At 39.7% G+C, this 25,856-nt stretch overlaps 2 protein-coding genes across 3 annotated transcripts; both read right to left on the bottom strand.

Moving 5' to 3' along the window:
- Nucleotides 1-951: 951 nt before the first annotated feature.
- On the bottom strand, nucleotides 952-12,833 carry ptk6b (PTK6 protein tyrosine kinase 6b). Its single transcript, XM_035382693.1, has 8 exons — nucleotides 12,277-12,833; nucleotides 11,082-11,203; nucleotides 9,445-9,608; nucleotides 8,932-9,100; nucleotides 5,068-5,226; nucleotides 4,329-4,510; nucleotides 2,700-2,853; nucleotides 952-2,155 (listed from the first exon to the last, which is right to left on the bottom strand). The coding sequence occupies exons 1-8, from the start codon at nucleotides 12,687-12,689 to the stop codon at nucleotides 1,977-1,979; spliced, it is 1,542 nt and encodes a 513-aa protein (XP_035238584.1). The 5' UTR covers nucleotides 12,690-12,833; the 3' UTR covers nucleotides 952-1,976.
- A 409-nt stretch (nucleotides 12,834-13,242) lies between these two features.
- Nucleotides 13,243-24,395, bottom strand: zgc:194282 (tyrosine-protein kinase Srms). 2 transcript variants are annotated; one of them, XM_035382694.1, is made up of 9 exons: nucleotides 23,606-24,395; nucleotides 22,178-22,299; nucleotides 20,912-21,078; nucleotides 17,572-17,719; nucleotides 15,239-15,397; nucleotides 14,635-14,816; nucleotides 14,347-14,503; nucleotides 13,802-13,861; nucleotides 13,243-13,713 (listed from the first exon to the last, which is right to left on the bottom strand). In XM_035382694.1, the coding sequence occupies exons 1-9, from the start codon at nucleotides 23,950-23,952 to the stop codon at nucleotides 13,535-13,537; spliced, it is 1,521 nt and encodes a 506-aa protein (XP_035238585.1). In that variant the 5' UTR covers nucleotides 23,953-24,395; the 3' UTR covers nucleotides 13,243-13,534. The 2 variants fall into 2 exon arrangements, with proteins under 2 accessions (XP_035238585.1, XP_035238586.1); XM_035382695.1 differs by having other exon boundaries at nucleotides 13,544-13,861; nucleotides 23,606-24,394.
- Nucleotides 24,396-25,856: the final 1,461 nt, after the last annotated feature.

Below are 25,856 nucleotides of genomic sequence, written 5' to 3' on the forward strand. Positions count from 1 at the left end.
CTGCTTCTGCCACTAAGCAGTTCCATTGGAGTTGACATATTTCCTGACAGAGCAGTATTTGCACTTACTCACATTGGTGTTGACCAGCCAAGCAGAGTTAAGCTGAGCAATAGAAAATCTTGTGCCATTACATCTCCCATCACACCCCCAGGTAATTAATAACGCACAGCCATGATGCCTAAGAAATAAACCACATTTAAAATATAATTGAGGTGCTTAGTCAAAGGGGAGTTGAGCCACACCCTTTAATAAATTTAGCATTGCCACGATTTGTAAAAAAAAGCAGGCGGTTCACTCCAGTTTGCTTGGCAAACATGACTAAATTGCTGCATTATTTAAAGCAACATATCCATGTTTTGAAATGCATAAATCCGTATAACCTCTGTAAATATTTGTTCACAAAACCATTGTTGATGTTAATGGTTCTTTCTTAAGAGGTGTACACTCTTGTGGCAGAAACAAAAGTGATGTCTTAATGAAACATCTAATTGTCAGTAAAAGATAATTGGTGGTTGGCAGGATGTGATGGTCTATATTTCATGGCTGTAAATGGTCTCCAGTTTGGTTTTGTAAAAACCTTGAAATCTGGGTTCTACTCTTTATCATATCTGTGGGGATGTAAGCCCTTGAAACAGTTCTGAATCAGCCTAATATATTTTACTGCACTGAATATATTTATGAATATGACAAACAGTTTATGGGAATACAACTCTCACCTCCAGAAAGTGGAAAAAGTATCTATTGCTTTAAAGAACTATTGCTCCAGAAACAGCAATCTTATTTTCAAAAACCTTGATTCAGATGCTGCTTTTAATGTAGACAACACATGGAATTTTAAATTGTCTTTTTTTCAGGGATGTACCATCAATTCTTTGACTACAGGACATCGCTGAAAGGCACATTTCGTACTGTACAAAAAAAGCAACAACAATAAAAACCTCCTCATCAAAGTATTTAACCAAATCATTTTTTAATTTAACAGTAACATATTGGAGACAATACATGATTCACAAATGATTCGGTTAAACTGTTGAATAATTAAACTGTCACAAGACAATGCCAGTCACATCTGTGGCCTTGTCAACTAATTCCCTGTACCTCCAATTTCCAAGCTATCCTTTGTGTACCAAATTATCACAATCTCTTATCTAAAATGCCCATACAGTACTGAGATATGACTGAGATTAGTTTACAAAGCAACAACAATAAAAACCTCTTCATCAAAGTGTTTAATAAATCTCACAATTCATTTTTTAATTTAACACTAACATATTGGAGACAATACATGATGCACAAATGATTCGGTTAAACTGTTGAATCATTAAACTGTCACAAGACAATGCCAGTCACATCTGTGGCCTTGTCAACTAATTCCCTGTACCTCCAATTTCGAAGCTATCCATTTTGTACCAAATTATCGCAATCTCTTATCTAAAATGCCCATACAGTACTGAGATATGACTGAGATTAGTTGACAAAGCAACAACAATAAAAACCTCTTCATCAAAGTGTTTAATAAAACTCACAATTCATTTTTAAATTTAACAGTAACATATTGGAGACAATACATGATGTACAAATGATTCGGTTAAACTGTCGAGTCATTAAACTGTCGCAAGACAATGCCAGTCACATCTGTGGCCTTGTCAACTAATTCCCTGTACCTCCAATTTCCAAGGTATCCTTTGTGTACCAAATTATCACTATCTATTATCTAAAATACCCATACAGTTATGATATGACTGGGACTGGAATGCAGTGGTATTTTCAGGTCAGACTAATAGAATCAAGTGGACATGCTGACAGAACTTTATGCCAAATGACTGACAATAATTTGGAAAAAGGCAGAAGGGAAACCCCCTAAGGCCCATCTTCCAGCTCTAATCCATGGGAACGAGGGCCTACTTCTGTCCTCGCGGAATGTTTTCTTTGCTGCCCCCATGTGGCTTGTATTATAACTGCAGTCCTCCGTGGGTCTATTCCAATTCATAGGCGTTCCCTAGGGTGCATTTCAGGAGGCTGAAACTGATACGATCCTCCGGAGCATCGCGCCAGCAGGACAGCATGATCTCGTAAATGCTCTCAGGACACTGGGGTGGGGCAGGCATCCTGTAGCCTGATGTTATGACCTGGTATACCTCCATGTTGGTGTAGGCTACATTACAGGAAACAAGTCAAGGAAGAGAGATTACCAATGCCCTTTATGTGACTAAATGTACTTATATCATACAGTCGTTAATATCATTTATTTTTGTTTTATCATTTATCCTCGGAGGTCCTACTGAGACTGAGGTCTCTTTTTCAGAGGAGTCCAGCCACAGACAAGTAAACATTAGAAGATTAAAATGGCACAAATAAACATCTGTTATGACATAATAATAATAGAAAAAAGTGAATAACATATTAACAATATGTAAAACAGGTGCAAGTTTGCAAAGAATGCATCGGTGGTTCAAGATTACTTAAGCCCTGTCCAGACGGGATTAGCAGGCTATTGCAGGACAACGTTGGTAATGTATTTTTTTTTAAAATCATTTCACAGTGACCTCAATGGATGATCTGCACAAAAAAGTCTTCCCCTTTATTACTCCCCAAAATTACTGAGGGGGCATGTCAGTTTGGCTGTTTCCAGATGTTTTTGTCACACATTCCCATCTACAGTCACAGAGAGGAGATATGCACAAGTGTGTGGCATTTACCTGGATATGGGGTTCCACCATAGGTGAATATTTCATAGAGAAGAACCCCAAATGACCAAACATCCGATTTAACGGAGAATCGTCCATGGCTGATGGCTTCTGGCGCACACCATTTATAGGGAATCTTCTTGTCGTCACTTACATAAAATGGCTCCTAAACATGGATTAGAACAGTATGGGACCATTTGCTATGGCTTTTATGGTTTTGACCAAATAGTACAACAGTACCTAATAAGCAAAATATAACACTCAGTGTTAAGTAATAACACATGCAATATACAATAATGACAGTATTTTCAAAGTGTTATAGGGTATGGTGGAGAAGAAATAATGCTCTCCTTTAATCTAGATGCTACAGAAGACCACACTCAAGAGCTACAACTCTCCTTCTTTGACCCGGTATAGACAGTCAGTCAGGTCAATTTTATAAACACAACATTTGTGGAACTCTTCCTTTCTTCAACACCTGCTCAGCACAGCTCCTAGTTCAGGCCGTGGTACTCTCACACTTGGACGATGGCAATTCTCCTTTTGCTGTTCTCCCTACTTGCACCATTAAATCCCCTGCAGTTAATACAGAATCCAGCCGCACAACTTGTCTACAGTCTTCCCAAGTGAGCTCCTGTCACACCCCTTCTGATCACACTTCACTGACTACACTGTTAAAGCTCAAATCAAGTTTAAAATGTTGGTGCTAGCCTACAGGGCAGAAAATGAAATAGCTCCATGATACATTTAATCAATTTTCAAACCCTACACCCTGGCTAAATCTCTCTGTTCCACAACCCTGAGGAAACCAGCTGTCCCCTCCCTGAGTAGTTGCTTCTCCCAGTCATAATAACTGTCTATACTGGGCCCACAGTGGTTGAACTTCCCAAAGTGGTCAGGACAGCAGAACCATTGGCTATCTTTCCCCTTATTGGTTAGCATTGCTAATACTAGTCGCATTAGTGCTTTAGTGATGTTACACATTTACTCGCTGGACACTTATGTTTCTCCTGCATTGTAAGTCTCTCTGGATAAGAGCATCTACTAAATGAATGTAATGTAATCGAAAGCGATGAGGCATGGAGTTCTAAGTTATAGATTTTTTCCTTATTGTTTGCCATTTGTATTCTGGCTTTAATGTAAACTATATGCATTTAAATAGACTATTAATAAAAAAATGTTGGGGATACATGGAAGACATAGTCAGCTGAGGATTCATTTCTTGGCTTTATGATAGTTTATCTCAATTTTCTCCAAGTCCTTATTTGTACTGTATTTGTACTTTGAAATGAAAGTTAAAGTAATTCAGAGTCTTGTGAAAAGATAGCGGAGTTAAGGACAAACACTGACTGAATGATGGCTGATGGTTCTGGTCTGCACCTGTGCTAAAATTGACTGATAAAGCTGAAAAAAAGGCCAAAGGCAAAGACATACTGTTACTGCTGGCCACCCAAACAAGCCATGGTAGAAGCCAAAGGTGATAAAAAGTCTTAATTTCATTCCACATGCAAATATCAACAGCAATTTGAAGCGCTTCCAATTTTAAATATAAAGCAAAAGTTAAACAATCCATATATTTGCTGTATCAGAGTTCAGTGCTGTAACCACTATTATAGTTCAAGCAAAAAAATTATGAACAACCTTAACAATTCGAGCCAGTCCAAAATCAGCCACTTTGCAGATATTGTTCTCCCCAACCAGGACATTGCGGGCTGCCAGGTCCCTGTGAATACTGTTCTCGGACTCCAGATAGGCCATCCCTTCAGCCACTTGGACAGCCATTTCAATCAGACTGACCAGATCCAGGCTTCCTCCCTCTGGGCCTGTAGTGCAAATCACAGGAGAGACATGAATTCTCTCACAGCACGCTCAATATCCAGCAATGAAAAGCCATATTGCAAATTAAAGCTTGAACAAACACAATGTACTTAAATTCCTCCCAGAATAACCCTCTTGATATTTCATACTGACAAACTGCTATTTGCTCCCTAACCATTTGCCTTTATAACAAATTTAAAATAATCTTCATTGTCTCCAACTTCTGCAGTTTGTTTTGCTTGTTTGCCTTCAAAATGGCAAAGAAATTAAAAGAAAGCACTGAGCTTCTTTGAAGCTGAGTAACAGGTGGTAAGAGATGCGAAGAGTTAATGGACACTGGATATGATGAGAAAAATGAAAACTGAAATTGTGCGTGAAAACAACGGAAAGCAACTTTCCTGACTGAGTGCAGGTTGCAATATGTTTCCTTTTATTGCCTTTTCTGCCCTTAAAGCAAGTTTGGTGTTTTTTCACCAGGCGTGAAAATGAGGTTTGAGTGACCAGAGCGTGGTGAATTATGAGTGACAGGAGGAAGCAATGCGGGGGGGCAGGACAGACTGACCTCGCAGGAAGCTGAGCAGGCTGCCCTTCTCCATCAACTCAGTGATGATGTAATAGGGGGGCGAAGCGCTGCAGATGGCAAAGAGTGAGATCAAGTGTTTGTGGCGCAGCCTTTTCAATATCTGAGTCTCCATCTGGAACTCTGCGTACTTCAGGGCCTCTAGACAGAAGAGAACGGCAAAGCATTCGGGATCAGACATAGCAAACACTTCTAGATCTAGGCATTTTATAGCAGCTGGTTAACTGAGAACTCTTGCAGAATAAACACAAGCGTAGGTGAGGAGCCAGAGTAAACACTGCCAATCACAGGCGATGTCTAGGTGGCAAGAAAGCCTATTGGCAATTTGGCAAATGGACCAGGTTAACGGCCCTACTGTCGCTCTGTGAGAATGGCTGTGAGACCTTTTGTGGTGAGTCAGGAACTAGGATTAAAGGGACATTTGTACAGCTGCACAGCAGAGGACTGCAGGTCCACATGCATTTAACAGGCATAGTGCTCCAGAATGACACAGATCATGTTAATTAACGCCCAGTTCTTTTGTAGCATCAAGAACTGGATCCATATAATTCCCAAGAAGTAATGCCATGTAAAAGAGCCCAACAGTGCAAGATACAAATATAGAAACATACCAAATTTTCAAAGGAAAATTGTTTTCCTCCAAGAAAGCATTGGGGTAAAATTTTCAGTGAAATTAGTCAGTGGATCTGTTTACTCAATTTTGCTTGCTACACAACTGCCATTAATCTGGCAGTATAGGTGTCAACAGTCAAATACTTGATTAATTAAAGGCATACTATGCTGGATTTTTACTATTAAAATATTATTATTTTTATTTTATTTAACCTTCATTTACCCAGGGTAGGTTCGCTGAGCACGGATGCTCTTTTGCAGCAACACCCTGCTTCACACTCATACACATTCACACCCGGGAGCTGCCCAGTACAACCACAATCCTCTATTGTTGGCCACTGAGCAGCTCCACTGGAGGGAGAGAACATCTTTTTTAGCCAATTAAATCAGGGGATGATTAGGTGGCAAGTTCTTGCGAGAGCCAGATCTGGGATTTTAGCCATTAATAACCATGCAAAGGCATTTCTATGATGCATTGGCAATATCCGTCTTAACACACTCTCCACAAATTTGTGCACCTTTACCGTATTTGTTATTCTAAAATATGTTCAGGACATCCCTGAGTGTGCTGCTCGTTTCTGTGTGGGAAGGGGTGGGTGTGGCTACAGAGCCTGTGGTTTAGGATCAGATTTCAGCAGAAGCAACAACAATACAACGAGACTCCTCAGGAACTAGAGTTAACCTTGGAATTGCTTTTCCTCAGTGACATCAGCTGAAGTTCGCCATGGGAATGAAAAGTGACGCGGAGTTGGCTTGTCTTCTGTTGGACCTGTAATGCTGCATTCTCAGGCCGAAGACACACTTCCTCTAACGAGAAGCAACTTCGTAATTGCCTCCATTAATTTCAACGGGAGCCGTTTTTTTGCGTTCGCAATGCACAGTTCTGTTAAAGAGGACTCGTTAATTATTGCTGTGTGGGGATTTCCAAAATATACAATGGATATACATGTTACACCCATCCCGCTTATTCCTGGTCAGAGTTGTGGGCGGTACTGGAGCCTATCCCAGCATGCATTGGGCGAGAGGCAGGAATACACCCTGGACAGTTCGCCAGTCCATCACAGGGCACACACCATTCACTCACACAGTCCTACCTAGGGGCAATTTAGACTCTCCAATTAACCTAACCTGCATGTCTTTGAATTGTGGGAGGAAACCGGAGTACCCAGAGGTAACCCACGAGACAGGGAGAACATGAATTCCACACAGAAAGGCGGGAAGGAAAAAATCCCCCGGCCAAGATTTGAACACAGGACCTTCTTGAAGAGGAGACTTCTTTGACTGTAAACACAGGACCACGGCAAGGTTAAAAAATTCTGCATAGTATGCCTTTAAATGTAAGAAGGAATATGGCACTTACGTGCCACTGACCTGGCAATGAATATGGTTGCAAATGCACATTGGAGCACAGTCAGCACTTGGATTCCTGGACCTATTGATTTACCAAGTGATAAGAGTCAATGATTGACTAAGTCTCAGCCATAGGTTATTGCTTCTGATATTTTCACTGATGGGTCAGAAAAAATAATCACTCTCAAAGTTTTCCTCATGTCACCTTTCTTGTGGTTTAGTTTAGCATTCTATAAAGTTAAAGGAATTTTGGCCAAAATGTAAAAACATTTTTTAAATGCTAATTTGTGTGGCTTTTGCTTACATACACTTATAACAACATGATTTGTCTTTTCTCTTCAGCATAGTTTATTTGTGTATGTCATCCAACATACCAGCACTATCCCCTATCCCTCCCAACCAGTACATATTTGTGACGCTATCCAACATACCAGATCTACATACCACCCACCCACCCCCCCCCCCCCCCCCCCGAAGCCCCCCCCCCCCCCCCCCCCCCCCCCCCCCCGACACACACACACACAGTAGGTATGTTTGAAGTCACAGATACCTGCTCTGACTTAGACAGATCTTGTTGAACTGGATCAGTGAAATATTTCATTTTCACATCTTTCTATTCCTAGTAAAGCTAGTAAAGAATTACTGTGCTGAAACCTGGCTTCTTTTCTCTTATGACTCACTGATATCTGTCCAGGTCTGCATGACTATATATATATGCAGTCACATTATAAACAATAAGTAGCATCCTTAAATAACAGAAAGGTTATTGTTTATCTAAGTTACAAAGCTAGTAATGCTATTATGAAAGGTAAATAATATCACACCCAGATGGTATATTTATGATGCATTGGATGTTAAACTGTAACAGTATTAACTGTAATATTTATGTTTATATTTACTTAATACTAATGCTCAAAAATCCTCAAGCTCTCTTGCTCTCAGACTGAAAGTTTCTTCAAAGATTCAAAGTCAAACATATACATAAAAATGGTCAATTTCCAAATAACTGGGGTGGCGGACAAGGACTGACTTAAGTAGCAAAAGTTTCCAAAAATCCTTTAAAACATGTCAAATGTTCCTCTGTGTGGACTCCTAGTTTCATAAACTTTCAAGTCCTCTTAAGACCCACTTAATTTATGTCAAAACAACTACTGTAACTAGTGCAGTGCATGCAACGCGCAGTTTTTACTTTGCCTGGTGTGAATGTATGTCAATGGAAAGTGCTTTATACACTTCAGGTTATTAGTTTCACGTGCAATCTCACAACCCACCTCAAAACCTCCCATGACCCACCAGGGCATCCTGACCCAAATTTTGGAACTACTGCCTGGACACACACCTCTTGAAATGCTGTACAGTCACTACGTCTGCATCTGATGGTACATCTTATGTTCTGAAGAATTTCTAAGTTATACTGTATGGTAACAAATAAAGTAGATAAATAATGTCCTTTTTTACATTACTCAAAACAATACTCAATCCTCAAAGCTACCAAATCCTTAAGTGCAGGGTGTTAAGTCACCATGTACGTTCCTTTTTCCAATCATTCAATGATTGTCCCAATGCCTTTTCCTCATTTACACACTCCCTACTTTCTACTACTAGGATGTGAGAGGTAGGGGAGCAGGGAAAAGAGGGAAAGGACTTGCCATGCTCAATGGTCATAGAACACCATACAAAAAAAATTAAGCTATAGAATGTTATCCCTCAATATTATCGCTTATTAACGCTGCATCCGGTGATATTAGAAATTGTAGGATGACCCATTTTCCATCATGCCATCTCTGTGCTTGTATCTTCTGTCCTTCCACCCTGTCTACTCCACTTGAGGTTGAATCGGTTCAAACATAGTAACACTCTTTCACAGTAACACTCCATGCCTACCATTATTTTTCAGGATTTTAATGGCAACGTTGATTTGGTTTTTCCACTTCCCTCTGTGCACATCAGCAAAGTAGCCACTGCCTAGCAGTTCCCCAAGGGTGAACTCCTCTTTGGGGAGCTCCCATGCATCCACTGTAGAGTGGGACAGGTCTTGAGGCTTTGGTTCTTTCTGCAAGAACATACATCACACACACACACACACACACACACACACACATTACAACATTCTGCTCAGTATTCAAACCCATAGATCTAATCCTTTCTAATGCTTGGCCACACTTATTACAAAGTCAGTTTTGGCAACAATGATTAGGCCTATAAGAATGTAAATGGTCACCTGAGTAGTAAAACAGAAGCTGGTGACCAGGTCTTACCATGCAGTGTCCAAGCTCAGCCTAGATGCTGCTAGCCTAACCGACACAAGACTCCATCACAGAGGCAATATCCATCCAGCTATGTTTTAACAGCTCCCCTCCCGGGTCAAAAGTGGTGCTCCATTTCTCCATGACTTACCTTTGCACAAGCATTGCCAAGCCTCTGCACAGAAACCCCTAAGGGGTGAGACTTGAAGTGGTCCACCAGGTCCATTAGACTGGTGAATCTTTCAGTTTTTTCCACATAGAGCTGCTCCTCATTCTGATAGATTTTGAAGTGTTTCACTTCATTGTGTACCTTAACTGTGTTGGGAGGAGCACAAGAGAGGTGGGGTCAGAACAGAATCCATTGTTTCCAAACGGATTATCATGCTGTATGGTACACTATTAGGTGACTGGTGAAAAAAGGAAGAAAGGTTATATAAACATTTTAAAAAAGACCCTCCTTAGTTTCACTTCTATATTTTGTTACTCACTGAATAGAAAGCTTTGAAGAACAAGTCACTGGTAGAATGAATAACAAATTCAATCCAATCACACAACAAAAGCACAAGCACCCTTCATTGAACAGACAGTAACAACTGATGTAAAAAAGAGGAGAACTATGACTCTTTGGATACAAGCACAGGTAATTCATCGAATGACAAATCTCTGATGTGGTAGATACGAATGGGAAGGATAGCGAGTTGAGTCTATTTTTGATACCGTTTCAGTGTGACATGCCCTGTCATGTAAACTTAACCCTGTTTCAATTTCATCTAAACCACACAGGAAGACTGAATGTTAGTAGGGTACACATGATGCAGGAGATTGCCTTATGCAGAAAATGACAGACTTAGTATCTAAAAATGAGGAAAAATGAATATATTTAGTCTGCAGGTAGAAAGTGCATTGACAGCCACAGCAAAAACCTACAGTACAGAAGAAAGCGTGAAATTCACCATTACAAAGACAGCACCCACATGCATACTTGAGAAACATCTTATACTGTACAGTGCTGTGAAAGCATTTGAAAGTATTTGCCCCTTTCCTGACTTCCTCTATTAATACATATTTGTCATACTGAATTGTTTCAGTTCTTTAGATAGGGAACTTGAGTCACAGATCTTAGCAGAAGCTAGAGATTCTTGCAGTTCTTTGAATGTTCTTCTGGAATCTTTAGTGAGCTCCTAGATGAGTTGTCGCTGCACCCTTGGAGAAATTTTGGCAGGCCAGCCACTCCTGGGAAGATTCACAACAGTTCCTGTGTTCGATGGAGCCCCAGAGCCTTAGAAATAGCTCTCAAATCTTATTCAGATTAATATATTTTAACAACTTTTCTTTCTCATCTCTTTCTCTTCTCATCTCTTAATTGGTTGATTGAGTAACTAAGTGGGCAATTACTTTTTCACATGGGTGACATGGGTGTTTGATAACTTTTTTCATTAAACAAATGAAATAATTTTAAAAATGTGTTTTGTGTTTACTCAGTTTCACTTTGTCTAATATTACATTTGTTTTAAAAATCTGAAATCATTCAGTGTGACAAATATCCAATAATTGTGGAAATCAGGAAGAGGGCAAATACTTTTTCACACCACTGTATCTTAGGACAGGCCAGTTAACTATTTTCCATTCGCTGGACATTATTTCCCAGCTTTTGTCACAGTCACACAGTGTAAATTTGCAATTTTTGACATTCCTAGTACACCTTACCTTACTTTATCTGTAAGTAAAACAATCAGAAACTTCCTCTTAACCTGCATACGAATTGGTGGGAAATTGCAAAATACGCACCTGATAACACATAGCCAACATTTTCTCTCTCACTCATCCGTACCAGGAATGCTCCTTCATCGTTCTCTGAAGCCAGGAGTTGACTTGAGGCTTCAAGCCTATTAATTTTCCCAAAGTACCACCTAAAAGCCATGCAAGAAGCAGGGAAATACAGTCAACTCCAGAATTATTGCCACCCTACATAGAAATGAGAAAAAATGGGTGAAAAATGTACAACACAGACAATGAGCCATATTTTGGGTTCGAACATATGTGCTGATTTTGATGTATGTTTGAGGTCACTTTCTTTTTGAAAGATTCATCTATGGCCAAGTCTCAACCTCCTGGAAGAGGCAACCAGGTTTTGGGCTAAAATATCCTGGTACTAAGTGAAGTCATTAAGCCAACATCCTTTCTTGTCTCCTTCCCGGTGTGTAAATGTTTGACTTCTCTGTATTCATTTGCATTCATACTCATACCCAGTGAAACGGGAAATGGCGATAGGCAGCAATACATTTTCTTCAGACTGAGATCAGTTTCAAAAATAGAATGTCATCACACACCTTAGGCGTGCCTAAAATATTTAAAATGTTGACCCCTACACAAAAAAGAGAAAAAAGAATAGAGTAGAAAATAGTTTCCCCAAAAGTTTGAGCAGAAAAGTTAAATCGTACGTGTATTGTTTATTTTTCTCAATCATTTTTACTCATTCTCATGAAGGGTGTCAAGACTGGAGTAGACTGTATGGAGGGCAGCTCCAAGAAAATGTTCATACTACTCTAGCAGCAAATCAACCCAAGTCATTTCTAGTTTAATATTCAACCAGGCTTTTATCACGTTTAAAACAGTGAGCAGATTATGCTGTTCTGATGCGAATCCTTAATCCAGCGCGTAACATATGAGAACTGTTAAATCACCACAGCAAATAGAAATACTACGACAAAAACTGCGCAATAAATATCAAGTTAGCCACATGCCTTGCAATAACTACAAGCGAGAAGACATCACCTGTATTCTCGTCCGCGTCCTCATCAGTCACTGACCTGAGCGGAATATTTCTTAACACTTCAATTTTGATTTTATGTCAAAATACAAAGGATGACAACCATGCTCCATTTAAAGCGTTTTGAAATGGGGTTGTTCGCATGCGATTTTATTGAATGAAATGGATAAAATCGAAAATTTAAACTTTTAAACAAAGCAACGAAGTACTTACGGTTGGGCCTCTACAGATTCTCCTCTCGCCAAATAATTGTACGGAACGATGCCAGTTGCTAATATGCGGCCATTTCGGTCAACTTTCCTGGCAGTCCACCAGTCTCCAGACCGGTCAATAATATTGAACAGGTCTCCCTCTTGAAACGATAATTCCTCATCTGCTCGAGATTCGAATTCCCACATTGCCGTGTAAATATCACTCTCCACGGGCTTTGGAAGTAATGCTTTTGGGCGCAGTGCGTATCGTTGATTGGACACCACATTAATCTCCTCGTCTCTTTTACTGGAACCTCCAAACTCGCTGTCACCATTGCCATCACGATTTTCAACGCCATCGTCCTTTGAACTGCCAAAAAGTGTTTCACAAAGTGTCCGCAGACAAGGGCATGTTTTTTTCAAAGTCTCATCCATAGAACATAACTTGAAGTCGCGCCGTGCTTTCCTCCGGAGCAGTTAATATGGTTAACCTGTTCCGCACCTGATTACTAGACAGGATCCTAAAGCGAAACCTCACGAAAGCGCTTCTTATCAAAGTCCAGGCAGTTTAACTTCCTTATTTTCACCACGCCTAACTCGTTATAAATGCAAGCACACAAAGTATTCAAAAAATCTCTCGCGCTCACTCACTCACTCACTCACGCACTCACTCAGCAACACACTCAGTGAGTGTCGTTATAAATATATGATTTAATAATAGCACTAACACCTTAAGTTAAAAATAACAACTTTAATCTGATAAAGTACATCATTATGTAAGACACGTCTTCATAAGATTTCAATTGCAATTTCTAGAGTCCATTTTATATTACAATTTTGCGACAATATACAGTAGGTGCAATACAAAGGGGAAATGGAAAAAATGACAGTTCTCTTGCCAGAACTATGCCTTATATCACACCTATTAGGCGTCCATGCATCCATTGTTTTAAAGCACTACCATTTCATAGCAGTCCCCCCCCCCCCCCCCCCCCCCCCAAAATGTCCTGTGACCACAGTTGTCCTGTCATTGCACTCACTTTCTCTCCTTCTCCAACCTCCAGGAATCTGTACAGTACACATTCAGCAAGACTAGAAACTGTAAACATTGGCACTCTCTGATGAATGACATTTTGACCTTGTGAGACGGGGTGGGCTGACCCTGAGTGACAGTAAAAGTGGAACAACCTCCGCACGTTCACACTTGACCTCTGAGCTCACAGTCAACATCTGAAGATCATTATTGCACATATCCTCATTAAAAACAAAAAACAAAAAATTTACATTTGGACAATACAACTGTAGGCTGACGTTGGCAGCAGAAATAATATTTCAATCCACAGTAGAACAGTCCTTTCCATGAGATGTGTGTGTGTAACAGTGCAGTTGCTCCCTCTTCCCCCGTCTCTATACCTCAATGGTCTTGAAGTAGATTCTGGCATAGATGTTGTCCAGTTGGCTGTGCAGGGAATGGAAGGAGGGTCGCTTGGCACTATCTGCATGCCAGCACTCCATCATGATGTGGTAGATATTTGGAGGGCACCTACCTGGGCAGGGTAGCCTGTACCCCGAAGTAAGGATCTCCAACACCTCCTTGTTACTCTTACCTGTCAAACAGAAGCCTGTCAACAGGACTAAACTAAACACTTCTAGAGAGATTCCTCGACCAACACAGACAAGATAAAAGACAAGCATTGTTTGCTATTTCTGTTTCTCAGTCAGTGGTCTTGAGAAGACTCATCCCCAATTTCTCAGTGAATACACTGCTTGTGTACCTATGAGAAGGGTACCTCAATTGCTGAAGTAAACAAGAAACAAAACGTGAAGCTGTAATGGAAACGGCTACATCTGCAAGCCACTGCGAATAAGCACTTTATATAATGCAAGCTATTTAAACAAAAGTTCACTGAATCAGTAATGGCTCTGCACTGACTTGGACATTTTCAAAGTGAATCCTGTACAGGTAACTGTGGACAGGCATCACGGTACAGAAACTCCAACATCATGCAAAGCCACAGTGGTGAAGTATATTGGCGTCTCCCTGATATTCCTTTACAGGGTAGAGTTGGGTTTAAGCAGGACACACACATACCATCATATGGCATTTTTCCTCGTGACATCATCTCGTAAAGCAGCACCCCAAAGGACCAGACGTCAGATTTGACGGAGAAGCGTTGGTGTATGGCTGCCTCCGGCGCCGTCCACCTCACAGGGATCTTAGTGTTCCTGCTGGCTGTATACACACTGTCCTGCGGCACGGGGGGAAATGAAGGAAGAAAACTTATCACCCCCACAAAACATACCTCATCTACCACTGCCACCTTACATGTATGTGTGAAGTATGGGTTTTGGAGGCAGTCAGAGCTTCACCAAAGATTACCTTTATAATACGAGCAAGCCCAAAATCGGCCACTTTGCAAACCAGGTCATCTCCAACTAGGATGTTGCGGGCAGCTAGATCCCTGTGGACAATGCTCCTGTCCTCCAAATAGGCCATACCCTCGGCCACCTGACTGGCCATGTAGATCAGGTGGGCTGTGGTCAGCACGTGTCCCTCTGGAGCTAGAAAGAGAAAAACACAGAACACTCCCAGAATTTACAGATTTGTATACCTATATATTTTGATGTGAATATCATAGGAATGGTCATTTACTCAATCGCTCTTTCCTTTTCTGTACATGTTTGTTGGATTACTGTGTCTCATACAGGCTTTTTACCGAAAACCATTTTTTTCTCCGCGGGAATGGGATTATTTTCCACATTTATGAGTGCCCTATCTGTGTTTTTTAATAATCTACAAATGAATAAGGACGTACAGAGCAATGCATACATTATCCAAAGTATGTTCCACAATTTGGGTCTCCTGTGATTGTTACAAAATGACAGCAAAGTTGAGGGAGCAATTTTCATATAGTCAATAATATTGGCATTTAAAAAACACATGAGAGCCAGAGAGTCATTGTCCCTGACACTCAGACACCTACAGCTCAAGTAGGATTTAAGGCTGCCCTTGGTCATGAGCTCCGTGACGATGTAGACAGGCTCGCCCCTGGAGCAGAGGGCCAGCAGCTGGATCAGTTTTGGGTGGTGGAGGCTCTTCAAAGCCTGGACCTCCTTCACAAACTCATCTTGTTTGGTGTCCTCTGTGGTGGCAAAGATAGAAGTCATGTCACCTTCACACACCATCACCTACCAGCCATGTTCATGGCTATGATCACGGCTTCTACACTCCATATAGAAGTGATTTATCTGGTGCACAATATACTTTGGGCTGTAGTTTGTCTATATATGAATGAGGATCCTAACACATATATTTACAAACATGGGGTGGGAGGGGGGTAATGCAATAGTATGAATCATACCAAAGATCTGGCTGTCCGGAGTAGTCAGGACTGTGTAACACTAATAAGAGACTGAGCAGGAAAAGCAATGGGGCTTACGTCTTATTGGAATGCCTGGGGATTGCCATGTTTGCTGGGAAGAGGTTAGCAACAATTTAAAGTATGCAATGTGAGTTTGAAAACAGGAAGAAGTTTAGTTCCTTAAACTCTTGTCTGAGAAACTGGTAACTATTTTCCTGGAGCTGGCAAGACAGTCACAGCTGAGAACAAGCATTGTGTTTTGCAATGACACAATGGCACATTAGCCTATTCCATTGAATTCTATTTTATTCCTTGGAACACATGTCTATCTCTGATACACTCCTCTTGCCTTTAATGTCTCTGTGCCCTTAAGGAAATGGAATATACCGCAATATATTGTAAATATATGGACTATGTTGCAAATATAATAAATATGTTTCACAGTACTGCATTACAATATCTAAACGTGGTCATAATATTCTATATTTGCCCATACATATAATGAGCTAAATCTTGATATTTCAGCTCAATATGTTTTCAGTATTATCCATTTCCGTAAGTGTAACGACCAGTCCTAGATTGTTTACTGGGGCTTTTACAGCAATGCAGGCAAGCCAAGACACATGGCTCTGCATTACACTATGCTACACACTGAGGATACAATGTGCCTGAATTTGTAGCAGAAAGCACGGCAATCAAGTTAAACTTCAGTATTTTTATCCATGCAGGCTAGGACAGGTGGTTGTGAAATTGGGGAAGTCTTTGATGCTCACAATCTCATCTTTCTCCCTCTTTGCTACTCAGAAAGTTAGTGTGGATTGTCATTAAATAGCAGAATGACAGTATGTGCTGATAACGTGCCATTCCAGACTTCAGGATATACAGAACAGTTCTGCATATTCATGTGCGTTAACATTCCATAACATTGTGCTGTTGTTTTTGGAAGCAAAGTCAACACAAAACTGTTTATTGTTCCATATTTTTTTCTGTTCTCAACTAAAACAAATTTAATGAACTCTTAAGATACAACCTCCTTGTATGTTTTCATACTATTGTCATGTTTACATCTGCATACATTATTCTGTACAATTTGAATGTAATAGATATATAAAAAAGCAGAAGCTTACCACTCACTGTCTGAAATAATATAACGGTGGAATTGTTCAGATTTCTCTTTCATCACCGCAAGAAGTCTTAATAAAAATGGCATTCTTTCACTTCTTGTTTCCTGAGCATAACAGTGACCACTGAACTGCTTCTGAGACCCAAAGGGAACACACTTAATTCTGAGACAAACAGTGGCTGCTAAATTTCTACATAATTGTAACTGTGATAGCCCTGCGATAGATTGGTGACCTGTCCAGGGCGTGTTCCTGCCTCTCACACAATGCAAGCTCCAGCACCCCCGTGAGCTGACCAGGATAAGCGTGTATAGATAATGGATGGGTGAATGGATGTACAGTAACTGTGAAAGCTGCAGGTGGTGACTTTTGGCAGCAGGTGGTCATATTGCAATGCAGGCTGTCATACTGAACAGCAAGTAATAGATTTGGTTAAATGGCAAACCCAATCCAAATACTCCAGCAGAGCAGGTATTTGGCTTTTCATAAAGCTTGAGGAAGCATAGCGAAAGCATGTCAATGAGTAGTGCTTTTGGATTAGTTACAGCCAGGGCCACGTAGACACCTTTTGAGGGGCAGCTGCTCAAAGTGAGAAAGGGGCACACCAACTTAGAAAACTGTTTTATGGCACCCAGTTGTTGTACAGAATATATTTTACCAAAACGAATGATTGAAAATTAATGACAGCAATGCAAATATATTTTTTATACAAACCAAAGGGGCACACATCAGACATGCTTGGCCAATCAGTAGTACCAGTCAGGGACCACACGGAGCCAACCCTTCCTGCTACAGTGTTAAACCTGCCATGGCATGGACATGTACAGAACTCACCTTGCTTCAGCATCTTTATTGCCACCTTTTGATTCTCGCTGGTCCACAGGGCTTCCCACACCTCTCCAAAGTGCCCCTCTCCCAGTTTCTTTTGCAAGGCGAACTCCTCCCGCGGCCTCTCCCAAGGTTCCATGTCAAACAGCTCTCTCTGCAGAAATCAGGAAGACGAAACGGCAAAACATTACACCAGATTTAACAGCATTCTTACACATTTTCTCGTTTCCCCACTGTAATTGCATTACAAGTGCTACAACAGAATGGCTTCTGATACATAACAACATACTTTTTAAAGTGAAAACGTTTGTCCAGTATCTTCTCTAAGAATCAGAGACATTGTCACATCAAAACTAAACCAAAAATGATCGGACGAGTGGAAAGTGAAGGACAAAACACTTATCAGGTTCACTCTTCTGCCTGTGATTTATTTTTGACATGAGAAAGTCCAGGAAAGCGGGAAATTGTTTATAGAGAATTGGTGGAGGTTGCTTCCTCCACCACTCACATTACTGTCAGTCAGTTGTGGCTTCATTTAAGCCAAATGTTTTGAGAATGAACCAGTACAGTCAATATGCACATGCGGCAGCTGGGTCAGTTAGAAAGGAGGGTGGACAGACATATCTTAACTTGGCCTTTTGGCAAATAAATTATTTTACACTTGTGGGAGCACTTTAAAGTTATTTTCATAATACTGGTGACAAATAAGGAAGCACAGAAAAACTTTGTGTTTTTCCTTAATTTTGTAGACTAGACAGAAGCAAATTAATCAGATCAATATTAGCAATACATAGCTGGATGTCAAGAAGCATTATGAAGGTTGTTGCCATCCCATGATTGATCCTTGGTGAGAATACACTCCAATTAGTCTTTCATTGCATATTAAATGGAAGAAGATGGCCATTATCTGTCATTTTCTGTCATAATATAATTCCACAATTCTGTTTGATATGTCCAGTGAATAAAATTGACAGTCTATAATCTAGTGAATGTAGAAACTCAGGTGAGAGTTGAGTAATGTAACAGATAAACTGGAGGAACAGGACCTGATGTTTCCTGAGCTAAATGGAAGTGAGGGAAGCTATAACTACAGCAGTCTTTGTGGATTGAAATTGCTTTGTGCAGTCAATACTTTTCCCAGCCAACTTGGAAAATGCATATCACAAGTAATTTGGCAGCAAAATATGGACAGCCTGTCTAGCACTTTCAGTAGCAGATCTAGTCAATAGAGAAATAATACAACATGATTTTTCATAGCTGCGGAATTTAAGTATAGTACCCTTGCTTAATTAGTGATCTGTAAATAATTTATAGTGAGAGAATTGGGTAAGAACGTGACAGACAGACTGAGGAGCAGAGAGAGCCAGCTGTCCATGCAAGTCAAAGAAGACATATTGTACAGAATATGTTCATTTTTTTTAAGACAATGAACAAAAAGGATTTGTTAATTGTCTTACGCCACATTCACCAAATCATACCATCAGTTACATTATCATTTTTAAAATATATCTAAAAATATACATTTCTCCAAAATCAGTGCAAATGGTCCCAGAACAGAATAACTAGCCAGTGTGTCATTTTTATCCAATGAATCTTCCCTCCCGCAATTTAGGAAAGCATAGAACATGTAAGTATAGCTATTATATATTCACAAATGCACAATAGGCTCTTTTCTTGAGATCAGAAATGATAACTTGGGTAAAGTAATACAGATATAATCCCCATTGTTTTTAATATAGCAATGGGTTTGATCATTTGTCCTATATTTTGGGAGGTGGCAGAGTAAATTTTTAAAAAATTATGACAGAAATGAAGGCTGCAAACACGGGGCAGCTGAAAGACATGCCATGAAGAAGCATCAGACACAGTAAACGGAAACGAGACCAATAGCATTACAAACTAGATCCACAGCACTGAACTAATATTTTTGTCATTATTACAAGCACAAGTATAATCGCCACTGTGCAACAGTTCATTGTAATTGTGCACGTGTGAAACTGATACCGAGTGAACAAGAGATAGAAAAAGAATGTGTGCATGTGTGTGTGTGCGTGTGTGTGTGTGCGTGTGTGTTTCCATGTAAAGCTGATTGTTTAGAGATTATTGCTGAAAAGTCAAAGTGAGCTGAATTCAAACTGCAAGTTTATTCTTGACAATTGAACTCCCAAGTGAACCCACAATTATCAAAAATTGCAACAGGTTACTACAAAAATCATTAGAAAATCTTCACTGATATTTTCTGGTGATTATAATTATAATTATTAAAAGTTAAATAATAGTAATAATAATAACTTACGCAATCATATTAGTGGATTTCTAAACAAGAACAAGAACATAAAATCAAATGTAACAGAGTCTACATTCAGCATACAAGTGCATCTTAAAATGAACTGTTCAAACGTAATCTTCTCAGTTGGCTGCAAAGGTGGTTCCTGTACCACAGGGTTTGCTAATTTTGCCATTGAAATATGAAGGCCAGAAAAATACTAGTTAGACAACTTTAAGAAATCACTTAAATTGTTTTGAGAACTAGAATACACTTGGTCTGAGCTTCCCAAGTTATCTATTAAATCTACAGTATAGTTAAAGTGCATAAGTTTAAGATTGGAACATAATTGGACCGAGTGTTGAAATCAATACATAATAACTATGTAAATCACTAACATACATCTATTTGAAATCATGTGCTTGGAAATGAAAATATATGTTGAAAAGTGTTTAGAAATGGTAATAAGGCAGCTATGCTATCCCTGCAGACAGCAGTGCATAATTCACAGTTGCGCATTGCGTTTTTTCTCATTCCGCTTCAGTGTCTCCCCTGAAAAGGAAGAGAAAAGAAAATCGCAGATCACGGCTAGCCAGGGACATACAGCATGATTACTGTCATCAGTAATACAGAGGCTAATCAGCGCTACCGCGGCAGCCCTGAAAATCAAATGAAACCCCAAATGGAGGCAAACGCTCCCCCGAAATTGTGCCTGAAAAATTCAGAGTAGGGCTGTTACCCAGGAAAATTTAGATAAAAGTATTTTTTGGTTTCAGCTGATTAAAAGGCCATTTTTAAATTTTTATTCCAAAGGAGAAGTTTCTCAGTGACGGTTCTGTGGAATCCATGTGATGTAATTTTACTGTAGAGTGCTTGCTGTGCATCATAATCCAGGTTACGGTTCATTTCAATATACCACCGGGTTTGAAAGGGTATCATATTATTCTTTCATGTTGTATATGAGCTGACCTGAGACTGTTTTATAGACTACTTAATCTGTCAACAGGAATGCTGCTGGTTTTATAGTGGGAACGGTAGGGTGTGTGACTGGGAGACGGTCATGGTTGTAACTGGACGTACCGGTTGTGCACATGGCTGTACCAGAGGTACCCCAAGGCTCTTGAAATGGGTCTGATAGTGCCGCACCAGTTCCTCCAGCGTAGCGAACGACACCTTATCGGACACATAGTAGGCCCCGATGGACGTCCGATGGACTCGGAAATGGAAGACTTTGCCGTCATTCCTGACTGTAAAACAAAAGGCAGATGTCTCTATAAGCACTGAATTCTGTATTCCCTCCCCTCCTCTTATCCATTGAAAGACCCTCTCCTTTTGAATTATCTTCAAAAATAACACTAATATACATCCCAAATCAGCAAGGTTACTTCAGGTCAGTGAGGACAGTTGTAGAATCATTCATTTCTCTAACGAGAACCATGTTCGACCAATGTCAAAATGATCAAAACAGTCTAGGCTGGCTCTAATTGGAGAAATTTGGGGTGTAACAACTGACCCTGCTCACCTCTATCTGCTTATTATAAAGAAAGCAGCTGAAAGTAGAACCTGCATTTAAGGTTAATAAAAACACACACACAGCCAAGCAAATACAGTGCCAGAACCGAACTTGGCCAAGCAGTGAATCTAAGACTAGATGATCATATGAATAATTAAAGCTTTGTATTTGCTGTATATCCTCAAGAATATTGAGTGTGTGTGTGTGTATATATATATATATATATATATATATATATATATATACATATATACATATATACTCTTCACAATGTAAGAGTCAAACACTTCATAATATGAGACAAATATAAAAATAATTGTCACTTTCATATATTTCTTAATGCATACATGGCTATGAACTATATTAATGGGTAAACATATTTAGTAATGCTATTTACTGTTTTCAGAAAATTATTTTCTACGTTTTCCATTTCCGTAAGAGTACTAATTTCACTTTTGTAGTACGATTCTCTTTTTGAGATATTAATCTGTACCCCACTCAGATGTGACAAAACTTAACACTTTCTGAACTCATTGCAGCACCTGAAATCATACAAATCAATAAAGCTTCAAATTGAATTTAACACTTATGCCAGGCCTCCACTGACTTCATCAAAAAAATGATTCTCCTATGCCTCCTAGTGGCCTCACTATATAATACTGCCAAGCAGCTAAATGCATCTTTAATTGGGGAAGAATACTGTGATAAATGATTTATTGTTCACCCAGTAGTAACCATTCAATATAAAACATTAGGTCAGTTGTTCTTCTGTGTGTGCCTTGGCCTAAAATCATGCAATCAACACTCAGCTGGAAGAATCATTTGAAACTCACCCGAGATGGTGTACTCGTCACTGTGGCTCTCGCTGATCCGCACCAGGAAGGAGCCGCTCGTGTTCTGTGGAGCCAGAAGCAGCTTCTCCGCCTTCTGTCTGTTGATGTTCCCATAGTACCACCTAGAAGCAAGAAAAAAAACATACGAATACATCCATTAGAGCCCAAGTCTGTGTCAGGTCCGCAGAGACAAACAATCTCTGAATAATAGTGAACAAGTTCAATCCCCTGCACATTCAATCCCAATCATTCATTACCTGTAAAACTGAGGAGGGATGTGGGCATAGAGGTCAAGTAACAGCCAATTTACTACAATGGCAGATGGCTACACCTCAACAATGGATACTACACCTTAATTCAGCCCACAGAAATTTGAATTAGGGGGACCCTTCAAACAGCATATTTGTAAAGGTGATTAACCATATCCAGTGCAGCTGAATGACTGTGTACACACAGGCATGCACGCACACACACAAAGAAACAAACTATAAGATGAACCCCGGCAACACTGTTAAAGAGATACAACAAATGTCTTCTTCATATAAACATATTGACTTTTAATTGTTTATTATAATTAATGACACACTATATCTGGGGCACTCTGTAAACAGTGTGTTCCAGAAATGACACGCCTCATGACTAGGCTAAACCTTTTATTCAAGGCAGGAGAAGAAACATGATTGCTTTCTGAAAGGTAGCGCGAAATTATTTGGCAGAGTTCCACGAAATTCAAGTTTCACTGAAACTCAGGTGCGGCGGCAACTACTAGCTACTCCTAGACAAATTCATATAGAATTGTTCCCCATTCAGTCAATGATTACCGCGGGATTTAAATTAAATAGTTTGGTTGACGAAACGTAATATGTAATAGGCTAACAACCGAGGTTGTTTTACAGCAGATAAACGATTGAAAATAATGGAAATTTGGAACATAGGATATAGGAGATGCCGCGTTGTCAGCACTCCGACAGCCTTTGTGTGCAAAATGCTAACATACACGTAGACAGCAAATGACAGATTTTTATGAAGTCAGTTGGAAAACAAAAACAAAACAATTAATAGGTCCATGTCTAAACCATCACATAACAAACGCCAGAAAGCGTAGCCTATTTGTTTTTTAGTCAGTCACAAAAGGAACTCATCAACATATTTTGACATTTGGAGTAGCCTAGTTAGCCCACATGGCATGCACAGCAACCTTTCAATGATCTCAACCAATAACTCTCATAATGCTGTAGCCTACAAAACAGTGGAAGTCAAAAATTATAATTTATGACTTAACTATGACTTAATACCCTAAAAAGAACTCAAACATTTAGCTAACCGCAAACAACTCATAGACTACTTTCCGTGGAATCTAAACTATAGCCAATAAATAATAGTAGGCTAGCTATTATACAAGGAAATGTGTGCAAGCAGCCTACTCACTTGTAATTTGCAAATTCATCTCGTAGTAATGCCACGTAATTAGCTGGGACCAAACCAGACTCCAGAGAACCAGTCAGTTTTTTGGCAAGCACATAATCTCCTCGTTTTTCAATAACAGATAATTTGTCGCCCTCTTTCACAGTGAGCTCCTCTTCACTTCGAGCTTCAAAATCGAACAGAGCCGCATACAGTTGCGTCGGCTTCTTCTTCGGAGATGGGATTCGGATATCACCTGAAACTGTGCGAATTTCTGCTGGTCGTGTAGTATTCGGGTATTGCAATTCAGGCCAAATACAGTTCCATAATCTGCTCAAACACGGCATGCAAGTCCGACAGCAGTGCTCCATCCCAATACGATTTCTTTGGCTCACATGAGCAACACAGGGAATCCAGAATGTTGTTTTACGTAGGGCAAGGCAAGCCAAAGCGTAAATCGAAAAAGTAGTCAGCCTTCGATTCTACACAAATCCGCCAAACATGTCAGATGTACATGTCCCAGTTTTTTCGCATAGACAACGCAGTAGCTACGCTTCCTAAAACAGTGGTGTTGACAATCAGGTGAAACCGGTTCTGTGTTGAGATGGATCATGGATACAGAACGGCTGCAGGAATGCGGAAACGACATTTTGTTCGGGCACAATTCTGATAAAGCACAACAAAAGTGAATGCTTTAACGGTATATTGTCTAATTTTTCATGAAAAAATGAACGTATAGTTAATGCAGTTATTAACAAATGTAGCGACTGATTTCGTAAAACAGTAGGCTACTGATAATTTTGTCACGTTGTAGCCTATAGATAGCATAAAGGCTAGTGATTTTTGCATCGAAATCCCTACCTTTTCTGTTCCAGATCCAATTAACGTTAGACCTTTGGTCCCCAGCTTGCAGAATCCTCTTATTAACTGCAGTCCCTAAACGAATACAGTCATTTTTGTCATATTTGTGGACATTTTTTATAGATCATACCCGTTCATAATTTCAGCGAATTTGTCCGCCTACGTTCTGTATTGCATTGTTTTATTTGAATGTACCCGAGGCTACTGGCTCTGTATGTACTCCATAATAATTTATAGGTGAGACGTTATAGGCGGGCTACTGTAGCCAGTTTACTGTATTTTAGATAGTTCACTAAAAGTAGCCTAATAGTTTCCACCAATCTCCATTAGATGGCAGTGCTGTATATGCCATTTTTATTTTAATCTTTTAGCCTACCTGACTGAATACCAGTAAAAAAAAAGTAGGTATGTCTGCAGTGAAAAAATAACTATAGCCTATATCGTGATGAGATTGATATCGATGATTCATAATTTAATTCCTAAAAAAAAAAAAAAAAAAAAAAACAGACTTGGTAGGCTTACTCGGTATCCAGATGAAGAGTTGCCATTTTGCGGTTGTCACGACATATTTGCAACGGTGACATATAATTAAGTAATTAGGTTGACTAGTGTAAAATAGAAAGACCAAGTACTTTAAAAGTGGCCATTTTATTAGTGTTGAGCCAAGTAGCCTATTTGTGACGATCTCCAAATTGAATTAAATGTCATGTATAAATTAATCATAGACGCAGTTAAAATAATAAAAAAGAAAGGTTTTAAAAATCCTTTATTTTTTGTTATTTTGTTAAAATGTTAATGAGCAGTAGGGTAGTCATCAGACCCAAATAGCAGAACAAAAGGACGCCTCTCGATTGCATTTGCCTGCATTTATAGAATTGTCTTGTTTATTTTTTTGCTGCTGTAGATGGGTGAATATTACGACCCAAGTTAACATTAACAAATAACACACATTCACAGTGTTCTTGTTGTGTCGTGGTCTCTAGGGATTTATTTACGTCAGTGTTTTATTTCGGATTGGATTTATGAAGAACTTTAATTTATTCCCAATAATGTGCTCCTTTCACTATTTCTATGATTGATGTATCAGTTTGTTTGGCAGGTTTGGAGATCTGTAGTTTCTCCATACCACAAGCACTTTGTGTCAGTTTTGTGATACACATGAATGAATATTTAATAGGAGGTGGTTTAATAGGACGAAATTCCAATTTGTTCCTCAACCACATTCAAATTCTGCACCCCACTTTTCCCCCATCTCCTTATTTCCTGTTGTTCACTCTCAGCTGGAATTAAGATCTCTCCTGCTGACTGGACGTAGTTCTCCAACTACAGACATCAGCCTTACTGCCCAGTTGTTGGTGCAGAACTGTTCTGTTGTGCCCATGAAAAAAATACAACTTTCCTGAGGAACAGTACT

The sequence above is a fragment of the Anguilla anguilla genome, chromosome 11, assembly GCF_013347855.1.
Source record: "Anguilla anguilla isolate fAngAng1 chromosome 11, fAngAng1.pri, whole genome shotgun sequence".
NCBI lineage: Eukaryota > Metazoa > Chordata > Actinopteri > Anguilliformes > Anguillidae > Anguilla > Anguilla anguilla.

What these genes read in the sequence shown, in the direction of transcription:
- zgc:194282 (XM_035382694.1), bottom strand. Translation starts at nt 23,952, where the DNA reads ATGGAGCACTGCTGTCGGACTTGCATGCCGTGTTTGAGCAGATTATGG. An exon ending in TACAGCCATGTGCACAACCG is followed by an intron (nt 17,720 to 20,911) that starts GTACGTCCAGTT and finishes TGATTTCTGCAG; the next exon opens with AGAGAGCTGTTTGACATGGA. An exon ending in AGGAAAAATGCCATATGATG is followed by an intron (nt 13,862 to 14,346) that starts GTATGTGTGTGT and finishes TCTGTTTGACAG; the next exon opens with GTAAGAGTAACAAGGAGGTG.
- ptk6b (XM_035382693.1), bottom strand. Translation starts at nt 12,689, where the DNA reads ATGGATGAGACTTTGAAAAAAACATGCCCTTGTCTGCGGACACTTTGT. An exon ending in TTGGCAATGCTTGTGCAAAG is followed by an intron (nt 9,101 to 9,444) that starts GTAAGTCATGGA and finishes ATGTTCTTGCAG; the next exon opens with AAAGAACCAAAGCCTCAAGA. An exon ending in GACTGGCTCGAATTGTTAAG is followed by an intron (nt 2,854 to 4,328) that starts GTTGTTCATAAT and finishes ATCCATGTTTAG; the next exon opens with GAGCCATTTTATGTAAGTGA.